The sequence below is a fragment of the Aythya fuligula genome, chromosome 4 (assembly GCF_009819795.1).
Source record: "Aythya fuligula isolate bAytFul2 chromosome 4, bAytFul2.pri, whole genome shotgun sequence".
Lineage (NCBI taxonomy): Eukaryota > Metazoa > Chordata > Aves > Anseriformes > Anatidae > Aythya > Aythya fuligula.
The window spans coordinates 49,599,113-49,617,621 of NC_045562.1; the positions used below are offsets into that span (position 1 = coordinate 49,599,113).

At 41.6% G+C, this 18,509-nt stretch overlaps 1 protein-coding gene across 7 annotated transcripts in view; it reads right to left on the reverse strand.

Annotated features, from left to right (window-relative positions):
* DCUN1D4 (defective in cullin neddylation 1 domain containing 4) overlaps positions 1-15,227 on the reverse strand; it is a 35,021-nt gene extending 19,794 nt beyond the window's left edge. The window contains exons 1-4 of one of the 7 annotated variants that reach the window (XM_032186121.1): positions 15,107-15,227; positions 6,956-7,026; positions 6,007-6,046; positions 5-34 (exon numbers count right to left, since the gene is read on the reverse strand). In XM_032186121.1, coding sequence (XP_032042012.1) covers positions 5-34; positions 6,007-6,046; positions 6,956-7,026; positions 15,107-15,131 — 166 coding nt within the window. In that variant the 5' untranslated portion in view covers positions 15,132-15,227. Of the gene's footprint in view, positions 1-4; positions 35-2,088; positions 2,258-6,006; positions 6,047-6,955; positions 7,027-14,693; positions 14,793-15,106 lie in introns of those variants that run through there. The other 6 variants (XM_032186127.1, XM_032186126.1, XM_032186122.1 and 3 more) reach the window with 6 other exon arrangements.
* Positions 15,228-18,509: the final 3,282 nt, after the last annotated feature.

Genomic DNA, 18,509 nt, shown 5'->3' on the forward strand with positions numbered 1-18,509 from the left:
TTACCTATTCTTCGTATCTTTGAAAGTCTCTCTCCTGTTATAGGAGAAACACATGTAAGGAACCTTACAGCCTCACAGGCCTTAAAGTACTCTACATGTACTTTACTTTAAACATGCACTGAAACTATGATGCATATGAAAGTAAGGATTTTTCTAGTGTTAGGCAAGATGTTCAAACCAATTATTAACATTAACTAACTTGGTTTCAACTAATAAAGGTTTTGCACTTAGTATGCCTTCTATGATCTTACCTTTACAATCACTTTTATTAAGAACAGTTAATCTCTCCAGTTCAAAAAAATACTCTTTCCACCCTTTCCAGTTCAAAAATTCTTCCTATACTTCTTTATTAATATTTTTACTATTATTTTCTTCCCCTCTTTTTTTTTTTTTTTTTTTTTTTTTAACTAATGCTCCCCCATAATATCACCCTCTCAGGAAAGTATGTCCATAATGACACTACCTTTTCAAAAGAAACCTTTAAGAGTACTATGCATTGATAATATCATTTAACTAGTTATAAAAAAAACTTCCCAGCATTATACCCATAAATTCCTACCGTATGAAAACATAATAATGGCTGGATATTAACAATAGTAATATTCATCTTCTCAAAAATATCAGGGGTAGTTGAAACAGGTAAACCAGAGATTATCAAATATTCATAGGATGCCCCAAACATTTGGCTACCCAGATTAAAGAAACTTAGGGACCTAATCTGCTGAATGTTACCTGTTCCACCTCATTATGCCTGCAAATTAATAATACCACAAAACTGTATTCGCATGAGTTACTCTAAGTATGATGCTTTATGGCTTCTTAAATCACATTTTACATCTTGCAGTAAGTATTTATTTGAAAGCCTACACAAACTAAAAACACTTAAGACAACAATAGAACTTAACAGATGGCTAAAGACAGCCAACAGATTCAGATCTATGCACAAAACCCAGACACAAACTAAACTTAATAAACAAAAATATGTGCTAATGAACACATTATTTTGAAAAATATTCATGTACTTGAGTACTTGGAAGACAACCTGCAACCACCTCACTCCTTTGACAACAATTTGATTTTTTAAATACCTTTCTATTTTAAAAAACTATTATGATGGCCACAGGCATTGGATGCTGGTAAAATGTAACAAAAAACACCAAACCAAACCCTCTAGGGTTTTCCCATTTACTTCCACTAATGCTTGTTATTTGATTGGGAAAAGAAATATGCAAGGCTTCTGTGAAAAAGAGATGCACAGCAGAAGATGAAAATAAATAAATGAATGTTACAGAATGGGACAATCATTTTGTCAGCTCTGCAACCCCAAACAAACCAAAAAAAATAATTCAAGAATTCCTGTTTGAAGTCCTTTTCTCATTAAATAATAGGACAGTTTTAGGAAGATTGCCAAACTTGATAAAAAGGCTTAAAGTGATAATAGAATTCATCATACCCCAATTTCTCCAATAACTCATACAAAAACCTTAGAGCCTTTCTTGGTTTGAATGTATCTAGTTGCAGTTCTCAAACTGATAGAAAAGGGAAGAAAAGAGAGCGCTCAGAAGTTGGTAAGCGGCTATTAAATACGTATGTACACACACACAGACACCAGGTGGACAAACATACTGACTGCACTTGCTTTCAGAGATTTAACAACTTATTAACTGAGTTTTGGACCAAATCTTCACTATGTTTTAGCTGTTGAATGATCTATTAACTACTAAGAGCATGACTACAAGAACATTACTTGAGCAATATATATTTTTGTTACCAGAGTCAGTATACTGAATTTGAAGTGTAGTTATAATTTCCTTGTAATAATTTCTGGAAGGTGAACAAAGCAGGATATTTCTGTTACCCCCATCTAATGCTAACACCTATCTGAGTTTGGGTTTGTTTCAATTCCTGCAATTTCTGATTTTACAGAATAACTTAATAACCTTTTCCAAACAGACCTGTCTAATCCTACATGTAAACTCTAGGTCTAGCTATTCACAACTTATTTCACTTCTCACAGGCCTGATCATCTGCAAATGCACATGCAGCTCCCTCTGACTTCATGCAAAGTTTGACAGGAACTTTACTTACCGAGCGCAGCTTCTCTGATGTGATTATCTTCAAAGTTTCTTACTCCTGGGTCTCAACTCAAGATTGGCAGAACCCTCCTAGTTCTCACTGTTTTTTTGACACTTGAAGCTAGCATTTGCAAGGTAGAGCCTCCAAATGGCTGCTGAATAAGCCACCATCAGCCAAAAGCCTGCCGAGTATAAATGTTGTTTGCCAAACGTTCTATTCAGTACTTCCAAATTTGCAGGAGACGATTTGCAGGAGACAAAGGGAAATATCAACTCAAGAGCTAAAATCCACCCCAAGAAATTTAAAACAATGCGCAAGATAAGCACCACAGAGAGGGACACGCTTAGAACAGCAACAAAACCAAAATAAGCAAAAAAACAGTGGTCAATAAAAACAAATTCTACAAGCTGTGTCCCTATAGAAGTGATTTACTGACATAATTTTCACCTTCTTTCTAAATAATGCCTGTAAACATTCCTGTTCTTCTGATGTTTAAGTAGATGGATGTTTCAAAAGAAAAATAATTACAAACTGTGAATGCTGAAGCAACTGGAAAGATACAGCTGCTCACTTAATGATGCAAAAAGACCACCACAAACACAGTTAACAGTCATTGTTTTTCAGATACAAGATGAGAAAAAAACAAGATACTCAAAGCATCAAACAATTTGCAATCTTCTTGTAAAATCAGGTATACAGGAAAGAAGCTCTTTATCTTGAATTCCAGACTACAGAATTGCTTTGGACTCAAGAAAATTTTCTTCTTTAAACCAATTAAAAAAAAAAAAAAAGTAGTGGCAAAATAATCTCCCCACCACTCTGCCCCAAGCTTCAATAAAACCACTGAAGCCTTGTTTTTGTTGAAGGCATTACCTCCTTATGTTAAACCAGCCAGGTGACAGGATATGTACTTATGCACTTTTACTTTTCAGGACATTTTAGTCTGGATAGGTAAGCAAGTTACAATTTAATAATCAAATCATTACTTTAATGTAAGCTATTGACAAGCTGCTAATTTCGTAGTCATGACATAAATGACTACTATTTCAAAACCAAGAGCCAGTTTTCCAATTCAATATGTATATAAAAAAAGGAAAAAATTGTTTAATGAATGCCCGTGATTCTTACCAACAGCTGATAAAGCCCCACAACACATTTACAGTCTTATTTTTCAGATATATAAAACACACTGAATGCTAACACATTTATACATTTTATGTGAGTGTAATTACAGCAGGTGACAAGTATTTTGAAGTGAGGTCCATGTTAGTTCCCGAATCACTGAAGGAATTTTGAAAATTCCATCTTTTAACTCTTAGATACCTATGTTCTGGTTCCAGGAAAAGAAATACTAATACTTAGAAGAGAGATTATCGTCCAAAATAATTTAGATGTCTGGTACACTTACTAGATCAGAAACAACTGCTTTAAAATAAATGTAATAAGCATTTAGAAGTTCATTACAAATGTTAACCTAAAATTGAAATACTCCATTTTTCTAAATAGCTTTTAGAAGCCTGAACACAATTTAGATGTGTATTAAGTCACTCCCAAAACAGGGCCCCCACTGTAATAATATTAACCATATATACATCAGAAAAAGCACAGGAATCTCTAAGGACAAGGCTTGCTCCAAAAGACTCAGAGCATGAAAAAAAAAAAAAGTCTCAAAAAACAAAAATCACCTCTAGATTGGTTCGGTAACACCCAAGGAATGTTTTGCAGACCTAACGTGACTGCCAAATGAGTTCTGGATGGAAAACCTCAAATAAATACACAGCATCTATTCACTACTGTGAAGTCTGTAACAAAATGAATAGGTCTTGACAGTTCTTATTGGAGAACAGAAATTATTAACATTTAAATACATCAAACAATTTGTGAAGGTAACTTTTTTTTTCTTTTTTTTTTTTTTTTTTAAGATTTAAATAAGACTCTTATGTAAGATGTTTCAGAATTGTCAAGTCCCATATGAAATGGACATGAGATGTCACTGCACTATACTCACAAAGGCCATAACATCCCCCTGCATGTCTACCTGTGCTCATAGGAGGGAAACCAAATGCAGATTTCAACTGAACTGAAGGCTAGAACTTATGCATATGCTGGGGTTTCATCGTTTTCTAAAAGGAGATATAAAACAGGGCAGAAGCATAAAAAACACTGGAATGAAATCTAAATATGTTCTAATCTGTAGAGCAACCTCTATTTTCAACTCTGATTTCATACTTCCTTCCTGGTTTTAAAGGTTCTTTCATAGCTACTGTAAAAAAATTAAATTCTTTTCTAGGTTTTTTGCCCAAACTCATTCAATGAACATGCTCAAGCTTAATTAAAACAAATACAATGCCGGTAATAATATAACCACAAATGTCAGAATAAAGCATTTCATTAAAATCTAAAACATGCTCAAACACCTTCCAAGAAAGATGATGAGAGCTCTGAGGTTGATTTCTTACATTAACCTTTCGCAGTAGAAGTGCCAAGCAAGAGATAGGACAAATCGCAAATACATTAAGCACACCTACTCTTATCGATTAGTGTTGGAAGGTGACTGCCTCGAGACCAATACCTCACGCCTCACAACAGCTTTTTGTGATCAAAAGTAAGAGAAGATTACAGAATGTATTTCTGTACACAAAATCAGGATGTATCTGTGTTTAGTTCAAGCACCTAGATCACCACGGGGATCGGTCCTAACAAACGGACAGTAAAAGGGTTGTCTGGAACTAGCTGCCTCAGCCTCTTCTGATGAGGTTTAATGGGATGAACTCCTTTCAAATATGAAACCACTGAGGACACTGACAGAAAATATTTGATAGAAGCCTTTTATGGGCAGGGTAAGACAGTGCAACTTTGAAATAAAGTCACCTGTTGCAGTATGGAGGAGGGCATACAAGCCCCAAGTGATCTCAGTAAGATCAAAAAACAACTCAGTCCTACGTATCTCTTACTGCTCTAGGCTAAGAGTGTGCTAAATTTACAAGGTTGTCCCAGAAATCTCCAGGAGGAGCTGACAGCTCTCTCCACTCTCCTAAGTGTTCAGGGTAACATCAGCACGCATAGCCAGCACCTCAGGATAGAGAACAACTTCGAGACAGATGGTAGGACAGATATGGCCACTTTTAAAGAACTGTTCTGCTGAATGATCAGGGCTTGAAGCCAACAAGTTATTTTCCTTCCTCTCTAGGTATCATGCCTGAAACACGGAAAGGAATGAAGAAAAAGAAATAAAGGCAGATGCCAGCTCATAAGGAACAAGTACAAAAGAAGGCAACAAATGCTGCAAGTTATCAAGCCGCAAAGCTCAAATGCTGGTGAAGAAGAATTGGCAGCAAGCTAGTACCAGGCACCTGGAATGAAGGCCTCAAAAATGATGACATTTTATAGAACAGAAAACAAATTTGGAACTAAGAAATAGCCCTTAGACATCTATTGAAAAATCTGCACAAGAACCAGAAAAACATTCTCTCCATCAAAATCACTTGAAAAAAAGGTTGGGAGGTTGGGCTGTTTGGAATACAGCATTTAAACTCGGTCACAGGCAACACAATAACCCCAAGAGGTCTTGTTTCTGCTCTGTTCTCACTGATGCTCTTTCAAGAGTCAAAACACTGTAAGAACACGGATATTCTGCTAGTCTAATGGGTTGAGTCCAAGGAGTGAGAGAAATTTTTCATAAAGTCTTCTAAAGAACTTGCACAGAAATAGTAAAAATGTCACACAGCTGAAACCTACGTGAGCTCTTCACAAGTGGAGAAACTGAAAGCATGTACAGTTATTTTGAAGAAAAATTAGAAAAAAACCTGGCAGTTGCTTTCTACAACTCCCTTAGCTGCCTAAAATTTCAGTTTCAATGTTAAAGAGACTTATTTCACAAAGCAGGATTACATTATTCTGGTCTATTTCTACTACATCCCTATTAAATACCTGTCTGGTGATCGTCTTGACCAACGTCTTCTGTCAGATTCTGTAAGAGAAGAGGAGCGATACAGTTAAACAAGATAGCGACCTTCTTCAATCAGTAATGCTTTTAACCTTTACTTCAATTTGATATTCAACTTCATTATTTAAGGAGCATCTAGCTAAAACTGCAGAGACTTTGTTCTGGATTTCCATTTATCTAAACAAACTACCCCTGCAAATTTACCTAAGAAGTCCACGAATAATCTGTACGTCGTTTGAAAAATATTTTGAAATATTTTTTAAAACAAACCATACTTGAAGAGTGGAAATAATGATTCACTGAATGGGGAACTTCACAGTGCTGTTCTAAACAATCCCATTTAAATTCAATTTAGAATTTACCATAGAAGTGGCTTTGCTTAAGGATAAACACCCATAGCTGTTCCCAAGAATAGTGGTTACAAACAACTGCAATCTTGGAAACAAATCACCCCCTTTTTAGGCAGTGTCTTTTCCACCAAATTTGCAATGTATGAACAGAAGCTTTATAGGCACTTCCAGATATGGTTACAGTAAAACCAGTGTAAAAGCAGCAGGAACACTCTTCAAAAATCGTGTTTCACTCTTTGCATGGTTGCAAGAGGACAGCTCACTCATTCAGTATTTTCCACAAAAACTGTAAGAAATTGGATAATTATGATTATTATCATCAGTATCTGACAGATCTAGGAAAACTCAGATTGAAAAAAACATCTGAATCCAACGTTGCAGAGAACACTCCTCAAACTCCATTCTGACCCCTGGTGAATAATCTTTCAACATACTGCTCATCTCCTAATTCTTCTATTTGAAACCCACAGCCTCTCAGACAGAAAGGCAGCCATAGTTTTAGGAAGTGTAACCATGCAATGATTTCAACCACAGCAATGTTCTAGACCATAACCCTAGCTGAGAGAAAATGGCAAGTCATTACCAGCCTATTGAGGGTGTGGTAAATCTTGTGAATATTTGCCAGTGTTGATAGGTGAGAATTCAGTTGAAAATCTAGAGGAGAAGAGGAAAAAAAAAGGTTTAAATTGCCTGTTTTCCAGCTGTAGCATCCAAGGTCTTCATATGTTCTGGTAATTTAATAAAATCATCACAAGTCTATAAACCAAAGCCAACTCAATTCTCCTTCAGTATCAACATTTTCAACATCAAATGGAAATGAGCAAGTTAAACCTGGAGGAGATCCTACATGCACATTGTTCTTATGGCATGGGTGATTCCCAGCAAAACAGAACTATACCCAAGTACAAAATTATATTGAAGTTGAAAAATTTAAATATTTACAACTTTTATCCTTAAAATCAGGTATCATTACAAAGTTTCCATGCTTCTTAATCTTCTTCTTCCAGCTATTCCAGGAACAGTTTAATTCTCACATAACATTATAAAGTCACTAGTAATAATACTTGTTTTTTAAAAGATAATAAACAAGTACTTGCATCCATGCTCTTTTCTTGGAAAAACAGAATTACGGGAATACACTTACAGAGTTGAAACATAACTTTTCTGTAATGAACCAAAAGTCACAACACAGCAGCTAAGACCAAAGCCAAAAAAAAAAGAATCCTGACACTTCATGAAAGAAGCCTTAACTTAGGCACTGACTTTGCTTCCATGCTCCACAAATAAAACACTTGAGCTTGTTTCGGATGAAAAAAAAAAAAAAAAAAAAGAAAAGCGACAAACTAATCCTCCTCTATTCTTTTAGACCACCTATTTTTGCTAGAAATGTGCCAAGAACAAAACTAGAAATGTAGTAATTTCCACAAAAAAGATCAACTTGGATCCACTCAGAGAGGATGCAAACCAGCAGGAATCTCAGAAGCTTGGCACAGACCAGCTGAAAGAAATACAGACAACAACTACTAGAAGATACTTCCCTTTAAACTGAAAGCAAACTAGCAACCCCACTGGAACTTGTGTCGAAAAGCATGCTGATTACACAGCCAGAGACACGTTCTGTGTGACAAGCACAAGCCTCCCAAGCAAAATTCCCATGTGTGCCCAGCGGCACTGCTACCAGCTGATGCACTGAAGCATCTTTACTGGGAAACATTGAAGCTGGCTTTCTGGTTTAAGATGCAAGTAAGGAAAAAACTGTTATTCCCACATTTTCATCCTTTGCGTTTGGATGGAAATGACCCAGAATCTATGGCTAAATCTGCACTGGACCTGAGGGAACGGCATGGAGCTGGGACAGAGGGGGGTCAGGCTGGGTGTTAGGGAAAGGTTCTGCACCCAGAGGGTGGCCGGGCACTGGGACAGGCTCCCTGGGGAGGTCGTCATGGCACTGAGCCTGCCAGAGTTCACCGAGTGTTTGGGCAATGCTCCCAGACACATGGGCTGATTCTTCAGTGGTCCTGTGTGGAGCTGGGTCCCAGCTGAGGGTATCCTACAACTTTATGAAATGTCAAATACCCCGAAAAGCAAAAAACACCATTATAAGTTTAAGAAGTGCATTTGAAGGAAGTGCCTGCTGTAACCATTCTTGTAGCGCATATCAGCATGGAAATCTCTCATCAAGGTGAATAAAAGAATTTCCAAAGATACCTTTAGGAATCACATGAATCACACGTTGCATTTGCTGTCTTATCTGGAAAGTCTCATTTCAGTAACAGCTGCCTACTTTTTAGTGCATTTTCCCCAATTCACCATCACAGCAAGACAATTTCTCTAAGTCAGCTGTGCCGACGATGGTATTTCACACTTTAGCTGTGCTTATAATCTATATCAAGACAAAGACAAGCCGTATCTTCTTACCACGCCATGGTAGGAAGATCTTGCATCTTGAACAGGGCGCTACATTTTTTCTGCATTAAGTGCTCAATTAAGTTCCATTTTTGCTAGTCAAACAATACTAAGCAGAACCGTTCTGCAAAAAGAAAGAAAAACAACCCCAAGTTTCTTAGCTGGCCTTCAATCCAACATGAGACAGGAATTTTTTTTTTAAAAGGGGGAGGAGGGGAAATGGGAGGATTGGGGGAAGACAATCATTAAAGATCAAAATGTAATTTTCAAGTTTCCCTTGTTGTCTAGCCTAAGACCTACGAAGAACACAGGTCTTCAGAGAAAGCAGCTACACCTGGAACTAACAAGTTGAAAACACCGAGCAAATATTTTCTTCTAAATTAATACTAAATCATTTAAGATGGTACTTTTAAAAAAATTTTTTCTATCGTTTTTAAACTAGGATTACATGGACTAGGTATTGCCTTTGAAATAAAACATTCCTAGGCACTTCCAAACATATCACCCATACCAGCGTGTTTCACACCTCCACTGGAAACATCCTTACAATTTTAATCTGTTACTTCAAAAAACGTTACATAATCATGATGGACTTTGAGGAGTTACAGATTTATCCTACAGCTCTTCCACAGGCATCACGCCGTAGTTCCGCACTGCCTGGTTACCCACAGGAGCATTGAGGCTTCTAGAATGAAACCAGAGTCTCAAGTGTTGTCCCTCCCACATGGGAAGCTGGCAAAGTCGGGATATTATCCTCAACAGAAAGCAAGCTTCTGTTCCAGTTACTGCTACAAAAGCAAAGGTGAGCAGCTGCCAATGAATTACCCAGTTAAATTACAGGTCAAGTCCCCTTCTGAGCCATTCTAAGCCTTAGTTGTATGTGTATTGCAAGCAATGGCACACAAAGCATCCTATACCACTGAAAAGGCATACTTAGAAGAGTTTCTCAACAAACAAGGGGTAAAAAATCCTTCCTCCCTCAAATAGGACACAGTGCTGCTGCCTCTGGTTTTATTCCTGCAGAAAAGGAAAAATCTTCACCTGGGCCCAAAAGAAGGAAACCTGCTCGCTGCACAAACACTGAACAGAAGATATGCTGGGATGCTTCCCGAGGTACAAACTTCAGGAGGTGCACGTCAAACAAATCCATCAACAAAAATGTATGTGCTTATTTTTCTTGCAGGTCTTAGCCTATCTTTAGCAAAAACCGAAGCAATAGAAATTCCAAATTCTGTTAAATAGTTTGAAATAACCCACAATGAAACACCGAAGGAAAAAAATATACCTCTAAGTGAAACAACTCCAGTACTACAGGAAACCAGAAAGGAAAGATGCCAGAAGCAACCTAACACCACGGGACTCGGTCTGCAGTTTAGTACTCTGAACAAGGGCTGAAGTTCAGGTTAGTCAATTAGTCCCAATCAGATACTAATCAAATGTAAACATCAACAAGTTTAAAAATAACCTTTAAAATACTTCAGTATTACAATTTACACCACAGACCTGATGCTTACAGAGAGGCAAAAAGCAACAGCTGGTTGGGCTCGTTTCCTTACCAAACTAAGCTAAACCTCCTTCTGCTCGCCTCAGCCAGACACACCCAGAAAAGCACAAACCTCAAACTAGCTGATATAAAAACCTCAATACGTCTCTTGAAGTATAAGCAAATGGCAGAGGTGAGGGAAGCTGAATGCCCTAGTTTCCTATCTGAAATGCCAAACTCAAACCTGTCAAGTCACATTTTTAGGAAAAGACGACGACCATGCTCTAATTTTTGTTACAGGAAACAACGTGTTGACGAACTATTCACACGAGACCACAAATTAGTATCTAGAAAAGGAGTATTTCCAGCTATGTGCCTCCCCACACCTTGACACGTACCTGCCTGACATCTCTTAGTTCCTGCTGTCAGAATTATCACCTCCGAGCTCTGACAGCCCCCAGCCCCTGGGCACACGATCATCATCTCCAACATTTGCAGTAGCGCTAAGGGAGCAGCAGCAGCCTATGGAGTTTCCTTTAAAAGCTTCTAGATTGGTTCAGCACACAGAAAACCTCCAGTAGCTGCACACCTAAACAGTAAATCCGAAAATATTATCCTAGACAGATGCAACACATAAATGCTCTAGATAAAACCGGGCATTAAAAAAATTAGTATGGAAGTCGTTGTAGGAGTAATTCTCACGGCTGCTAGGATTTCTCTGACTCAGCACAAATACTGTGATGTTTCTGTAAGCTTCCCAGAAAACAATTAGATAGAAACACACGCTGGACAGATTCACTCCTGAAAATTAAAGGGGAATGTTTGTGCTTGTACTTTCATTTAATATAATCAGTCCTCGGCTTCAAATAACAGAACTGAAGGAAATTGGCAGTAATGGGGGAAATAATACTTCAAAGCACTGTCTTCCTCACCGGTTTTAAATAAGCTTTACTTTTCCAAAAAAGAATCGCTTTGGCATCTCTGAACGCCACGATGTCATGCTCTGCACTCTGCTGACAGAATTACCCTAGCAGTAATCAACTAATGAATTCTGCAGTTCCGATCTGAAGCCTGTTGGGTGAAAGTCCTCAGTCCTTCCATTCAGGAAGCAGAATCCCTGTACTCATTACTGAGTGTGTTTTGTTATTAAAGGAATGCATGTCTCAGTTTTGCTTTCTTTTACGCAGAAGTACAACCGCTCTAAAGGCAGAGATGCCCCAAGTGCAGTGCACTGAGCAGCTCAGAGCTGACCTCCTGTCAAAGCCAGGATTAAGAACTCGTTTCCACCATCCCCAGCTGAATCCCCTCAGGCAGCGACACCCTGTACCACAGCAGCCTGCAGAAGATGCACCTCTCCCATTCCACCATGCCGGAGCAAGGAGCAAGCAAGCAGGCAAGGAGAGGCAGATGAAAAGGCCTGGGAAGCAGAGGAAGATCTTCGCTTTGATGGGATTGAACACTGGGCCTGGTTCAGAAAGGAAGGAAAATAGAACTGAACTCCAGCCACCACAGGACCACGAGGGCATCCAATGAGCCAGACAGAGAAGTGGGGTGCCCGTCCTACTCGAGCCCAGCAGGAGCCAGCCGTTACAGCTAGAGCTGTGGTGCCACTGGGCTTTTCTCCTGCGTGCACACATGCCTATGGACCAGCTCCGAGCTCAGAGGTACAGCTGACACCAGCTGTATCTGAAACCACACCCGCAAACTTGAGTACATTTCCCAAATGCTACACCCTAAAGCATTCTGAAGCAAAACAGAGGGGTGTAAGTAGCTGGAATAAAGGCCCACCACCAAAATGTGGCTGAAATAACAGCACACTAAAACACACTTGTCCTTAAACATACCACTTTAACGTAAACCTTCCCTGCAACATTACCACTTCACCTGTAACAAAATATTTCCAAATGACGGCATGCTACGCAGACAGGGAAAAGCATTCATCTTTTTTCCACAGGAAGAAATCCTTATTTTACCTAGGTGCTTAAGGTGTACCCTGACCCAAAGGCTTGTTTACAAGAAGAGCTACTGCAGATTAAAGTTCATTGAGAATTTTGGAGCAATTTAAGCAGACAGAAGTTGCACAGCTACTATTTAGTTTGAACGCATTTCCATTTATGCTTGATTGACTTGGAACAAGTCAGGCCTATAGCAACAGATACTCCTTAAAAACCCTGCACGCTGCCTCATGTTTTGTGGCTTTTTTAAAAAAAAAAAAAAAAAAAAAAGAAGACCCAGCACTGAGTGCATTTATGGTGCAATCTGGCTGTTGCTGCAAACACCACCATTTGTGTACCCACTGCATGTATCTGATAAGCATTCCTAGGGGAGATTCCTGCCAGAACATAACAACGCCGGAATGACCCGCCACAGCTGGAAAAGAATGAGTAAAAGCGCTGGAAAATTAGAACCAATTTAAACCTCCTTCTAAAGCATATATTACCCAATCAAACAGCCTTCCAGTGATTTTGTGCTGCTGAGGTTGTGAACAGACATTCTTTCAGCCTACAGCTCAAGATCGTGGACAGTAGAGTTACAAGGCATTTCATACAGAACCAGTTTTACACCCATTTGATGGGAAGCGCTCATCCAGCCTAACTCACTCTACCACCGAATTCATTTTGAGAAGCATCAGTGAGTTAATTTTGAATCACTGAAAGCCATGGCCACAGAGCAGTTTGCCAGCGCTGCTCTCAACTTCACGCCAGATTAGGTGGTGTTTGTCATCCTACAAAGGGCACAAAGCTAATAAAAACTTTGTATCCTGTATTCCAGCTGCTTCAGCAGAAATGCAACCCTGTCCAGATCCAGTGCAGGCTGCCAGGGCACCCAGCACCACACGGACCCGCTTTGCACCATGAGGGAGCTGCAACAGCCTACGAACAGCCACGCCAGGCCCCAGCGTTACTGCCCCAGCTGCGTGCTTCCTCCTGGCTGCCAAAATTACAGATCCCACAGCGCTGCCAGCAGCAGGGGCCATTTCCTAATCCACTGCAGGCAAAAATCTAATGTGTCACTTCAGCCACTGTAATCAGGGGGCGAGAGCTAACCCAGATGAATTTGACTGACCGGATTAGAGAGCGCTCCTGCAAAGCCCCTGAGCAGCGGGGCAGTGGAAGAAGAAATCTCATGGGCAGGAGCGAGCCCCTGCTGTAGGCAGGGTCTCAGGGTCTGTGCAGCCGTGCATCTGCAACAAGTGGCACAGAAACATGCCACGCCAGCTCAGGCTCGATGGCAAATTAAAGACTTGTGACCATAACAACAACGTATATTTAAAAGTAAAATAAAATACACCTACTGGGATGTGGCTTGTTGAGCTTTTTTAAGCCACTTTACGAATGAGATATTGTATTTAATCTCAGACTTAACATTTTATTTAAAATGTTTTAGTTGGACAATATGAAAGAAAACGCTTCTCTGAGATTTGCAAGCAGGTACATTTAAAATAAAGCTTCTGCTTGAAGCCTTTGTTAGTAGTATTACCCATTGGAGAAAGAAATACACCATCACCATTAAGTGCCCTAATATTTAAATTTGATCCAAGAGTTGCACATTTTCATGGGATGTATATTACTTCCTCGCACTTCACTTTTTGCAAAGCATTTTACAGAAATCAAGCATGATTTCCTCTTCTACTTCAAGATGCAGGGAAAAAAAGTCTTTGTTTTCCTATTTCCAAAGCGATCGGGGAAAAAAGCAAATTACAGAATTAGTAACTCACCTAAAGTTAACACAAGTTACTCAGGCAAAATCAAATGTGAATCAAGTGCTGAAACAGCAGAAATAAAAACCCATGCTGCTACAAAAGAATAAATAAGAGACAGCAAGAGGACTGCTTAGTTGCCTAACTCAGCTTACTGCATTCCTCGCAAACAGAAGGCATTTCTGTTTATTCTTATTGGAGTTGAAGAAACTTTTAAACAAACATTCGCAATAGAGAAAAGGGAAGTTGTGCTTCTCATCTAATGCGAAGAAGCATTATGCTCAGTCGCAGCAAGAAAAAACAAACGAGCGAAAAAATGTAACAGCAGCTTACATCACAAGGGCAGAGGAGGATCACAAGGAACATTCTGCCACTTACCGTTGCAAGCATTTAATCAACGTGGGGGAAAAAAAAAAAAAAAACAAAAAAACACTGCTGTGAATCTACTGATAACGAAGCATGTTAATTCAGGAAAACATTCCTTGTTAAATACCACGTATAGCAGGTTACGAACTGCCTGCAGCATGTATATATACATATATATATATATATACAGACGTTGGGGTGGGAGATCCGAATATCCCAGGGGACGCTGTGAAAGGGCAGCAGCAACAGCTGAAGGCTGAGGCAGAATTTTTGTTTTCTGCGGAGAAATTTTTTAAAAAATCGCTGCGCAGCCTTCACCACCCGCCCTTCAGAAGCGCCGGAGCCCCTTGGGAGCGGTGTACGTGCCTCTCACGGAGCCCTCCGGGAGTCCTCCTGGGGCAGGGCTCCCCGCCGGCGCCCCCCGGGCGCATTTTCTAGAAGGCCGGCGGGGCGCGCGGCGGTTGGGGGGCTCTAACGGCAGCCCCGCCGCCGGGGAGAAGCGGGGCCGGGGAGTGCCGCCGCTGCGCCTGCTGGGAGTTGTAGTCCCGCGGCCCCTCCCCGCGCAGGGGGGCGGCGGCGGGCGGGACTCCACCTCCCACAATGCACCGCGCTCTCCCCCCCCCAGAGTTTCTTGCGCCCCCCCCGGCTGGGGGAGCTGCGTCACGGCCCCGCTCCCCTCACGCCCCCCCCCCGGACCCTCACGGCCCCTCACGGCCCCCCCCGGCCCCTCGCACCCCCCTGCGGCCGCGAGGAGGAGGGGCGGCCCGGCCGCTACTCACTGACAGCGGCGCCATCCGAGTGCATTTTCGTGCAGCGCGCACGCACGGCGCGGCCCGGCCCGGCCCGGCTCCCTCGGCCCCTCTCTCCCAATCGCACGGCACAAGCGCGGACGCCTCCCGGCCCCGCCCGCCACCGGCGCCCATTGGCTGGCGCCGCCCGCAGAGGCCGCGGGTTGTGCCCTGCGATTGGGTGACGCTGCTGTCAGTCTCGCTCCGCCGGCCGCGGCCGGCTCCCGTAGTCCTATTGGGCTCGAGGGTGGTCTAGCCCCGCCTCCCTCCGCTGTGATTGGGTCAACCCGCTGTCACTCATGGCTGGCCTTGAAAGCGCGTGCAGAGAACGCCACTTTGTGTCAGCCGCGCCTTCCATTGGCTGCGGAGGCCGAGGGCCGCGCCCACCGAGCGCTGCGATTGGATGAGCGGGGCAGGGGGCGGGGCTCTGTTACGGCAGCGGGGCGGGGAAGCTGAGGGGGGCTGAGGGGACTGGGGTGGAGGGGGGGGCCAGAGCGGAGGCCGGGCTCCACAGGAGAAAAAACGGCGGAATTGGTTAAAAGGGAAAATAAATAAAGCTGGACAAGCTGGGGTTCACTTATCAGATGCTTCCAACGTCCCCCATGCCATTGGCATTTGTGCCTGCCAGCCCGAGCTCACGCTCAACAGGGCACCGCTGAGTTACAACCCATGGGGTAACGCGGGGCTGAGGGGAACGGTGCCCTCAGGGGCCCGGCTGGGGACACGCTGACGGGAAAAAGGACACGGAATAAAAACTGCGTTCTGAGAACGATTTAGTTCGGTTCAGAATAAAAATACATCCTCACACATAAACACACACAATCTTCACCCAAGCTGTATGTAACTGATACAAATCTCAAGGAAGGTGCCACCAAAAATAAAGGGAAAAAATCACACCTACTTGTTTATATCTGAAGCCATTTGTTTGAAAATAAAGGTTTTTATGGTTTTCTTCGTAAGTCTAAAATGACAGATACTGCTTTGCTCTGCAAACCCTTCCTTAGACTGTAGCTTCTCCAGCTGCTGCTATCCGCAGCCATAAAGCACATCACACCGTCACTGTGACACATTAAAAGTTCAAAATATTTTTGAATAGGTGAATGCACGAGCATAATCTCTCCTTCATAAAACTAGATCTGCAAAGAAATCCATAGGGAAAGACAAAAGAGGCTTTGTTTGTGCCTGCCAAACGATGGCACGTATGCTCCAGCCAGGAAACGCCTGTCCCAGGAGAGCGAGGCCCCTTAGAGCTCAAACCTTTGCAGCTCGGGTCCAAACCCGAGGAGGAGTAAATTGCCACCTTGCTGCCACTTGTTGTAAACTACTACACAAGCTTCCAGGCAAGGAGATGTTATGGCATCAGGCCTGTGTTTTACTTCTGAGCCTCTCTTCAAGCCTGAGTTTACAAAACACAGAAACACTTGGAATAAAGCACAACAATTAGGTCGCGGTTCATCAAGCGTTCTCTCAAGGGCAAAGGCACTTTCAGGAGTTCTGGCATTAGCCTCTTAATCCTAGCCCTCCTGGCACCCTTTCTTTTGCGCCATTACAGCTACTTGGACAGTTAGATAGCGGGGTAGCTCACAGAGCAACACTGCCCCTGCCCTACCAAAAAAAAAAAAGATAATGAGGAAAAAAAGTTGTGTTTTTGTTTTGGCTTTTTTTTGTTTTCAGTCAGATCAATATCCTTTCATGGCTCACTAAACACACATGCAAGTGCTCCCAACAACATGCAGAAGAGGAATAATTAACCGAGACCTGGCAGGGCAAGAAATGCAGTAGCTGATTTACATGCTGCTGGGACTAACCTAAAGCTGCACTCATTTGCAAAGGCCTTCCCTGGGAGGGGAAAGTGCACTTTTTTTTTTCTTTTTAAAGGAGAAAGTCATTGTTTACTTTTTTGGTTGGCTTGCCTTTTTTGATAGTTTAAAATGGCAACCACATAAAAAGCACCATTGACTGTGAAATACGCTGCATAACATATAGACAGAAAGCCCCCATACACTTAATTTAACCTTTTTCACTGTCAGAAACGTAGTGTAGAAAGTTCTTTGAGGGAACCCTTTGATTTCAAAAGTTACCAAACTCCAAATTGCTAAAGTCACTGCGCGTCCCAAATGCCTGTGTTCATCTTGCTTTGCTTTGAAATGAACTTGAAAGTTCATTTTAGGCACCACACTCACAAACCACTACATGTTTTTCAAGTCAGAGGGGGGAAGAGAACTGTATTGAAAATTAAAACGTTAATAAAGCAGAATTTGCTGAACATTAACAAAGCAGATAAAGCATCAACAAAGCACAGTATGGGACACTGAAAGAAAAGAGACAAACTACCAGAAACCCAGCAATCCTGGTTCTAAATCTAGTAACTGACACCCAAGTCAATACAAACAGCTTTATGTAAGCTGAGAAGATTTTTCACTTTCAGAATTGCAAAGAAACACCTCAACAATGCATTACTCTTGTACGTACTGTAATGCACTACACTTGTACGTACCAGCACTACACTACTGATCGGGGATAAAAGAGGACCTCAGGTGGCAGAAAGTAGCAGCTGCAGATTATGTAACTGCAGCTTTCAAATCCCTCCTCATAATTCAGCTGATGTTAATTGCCATGTCCCATGGACTAATACCATGCTCATTGCTTAAGTAAAAAGGCGTGTTTTGTTACTCTTACTTAACAGATATGTGAGTTTGACCCTGAGGGCCCTTCTGTAACACTGTGCAAACAAATATAATATTTTACATACCTAAGAAAAAAAGAAAAAAAAAATCAGGGCTTTTGGTCACTCCTATTTAAATCCCTGAATTAGATTTCAAGGTTGCTTTTTTTTTTTTCAACTTTAGCTTGATGTCCTTAAAAAAGTCTGCTTAACCCATAATTAGGAATGCTTTACGCAGCCAAGATTCAGAGAGCAGCTCTGAATTTCTGCCTGAACCTTGGGGGTACATAAAATCAAGCAGCACCTTTGGGGCCACAAAGGTCCCTCCCTCCCTGTAAGCAGAGGACCCTGAACGTTTTCTGTATTCTGTTTCAGTGAGATAAATATGTGGGAGCTGCTTTCACCTGCACACTTAAGCTGCACCCAACTCCTTTCAGTAACATCAACTCCTGTTCAACTGAAGGGTGTGCCCAACTTCTGTTGAATAAGCTTGTAGCTGCAACACCCCTTTTAGAAATGGGAAATAAAAAAATCAGGTCCTTTTTAGCTCTAGAGTTTTGAGCTGCAGCTCCTGGGTCTGAGAGTGCTCTGCGACACTTGTGCCACAGCTTCTGAAGCTGAGCTTACCACACACAGAAACGTCTGAGTCGAGGGCTCAAAGTGGGAACATCTGTAAGAGGATTCTTGAGTCTCCACCCTGCTGAAGAATCCAGTACAATTACTCTCAAA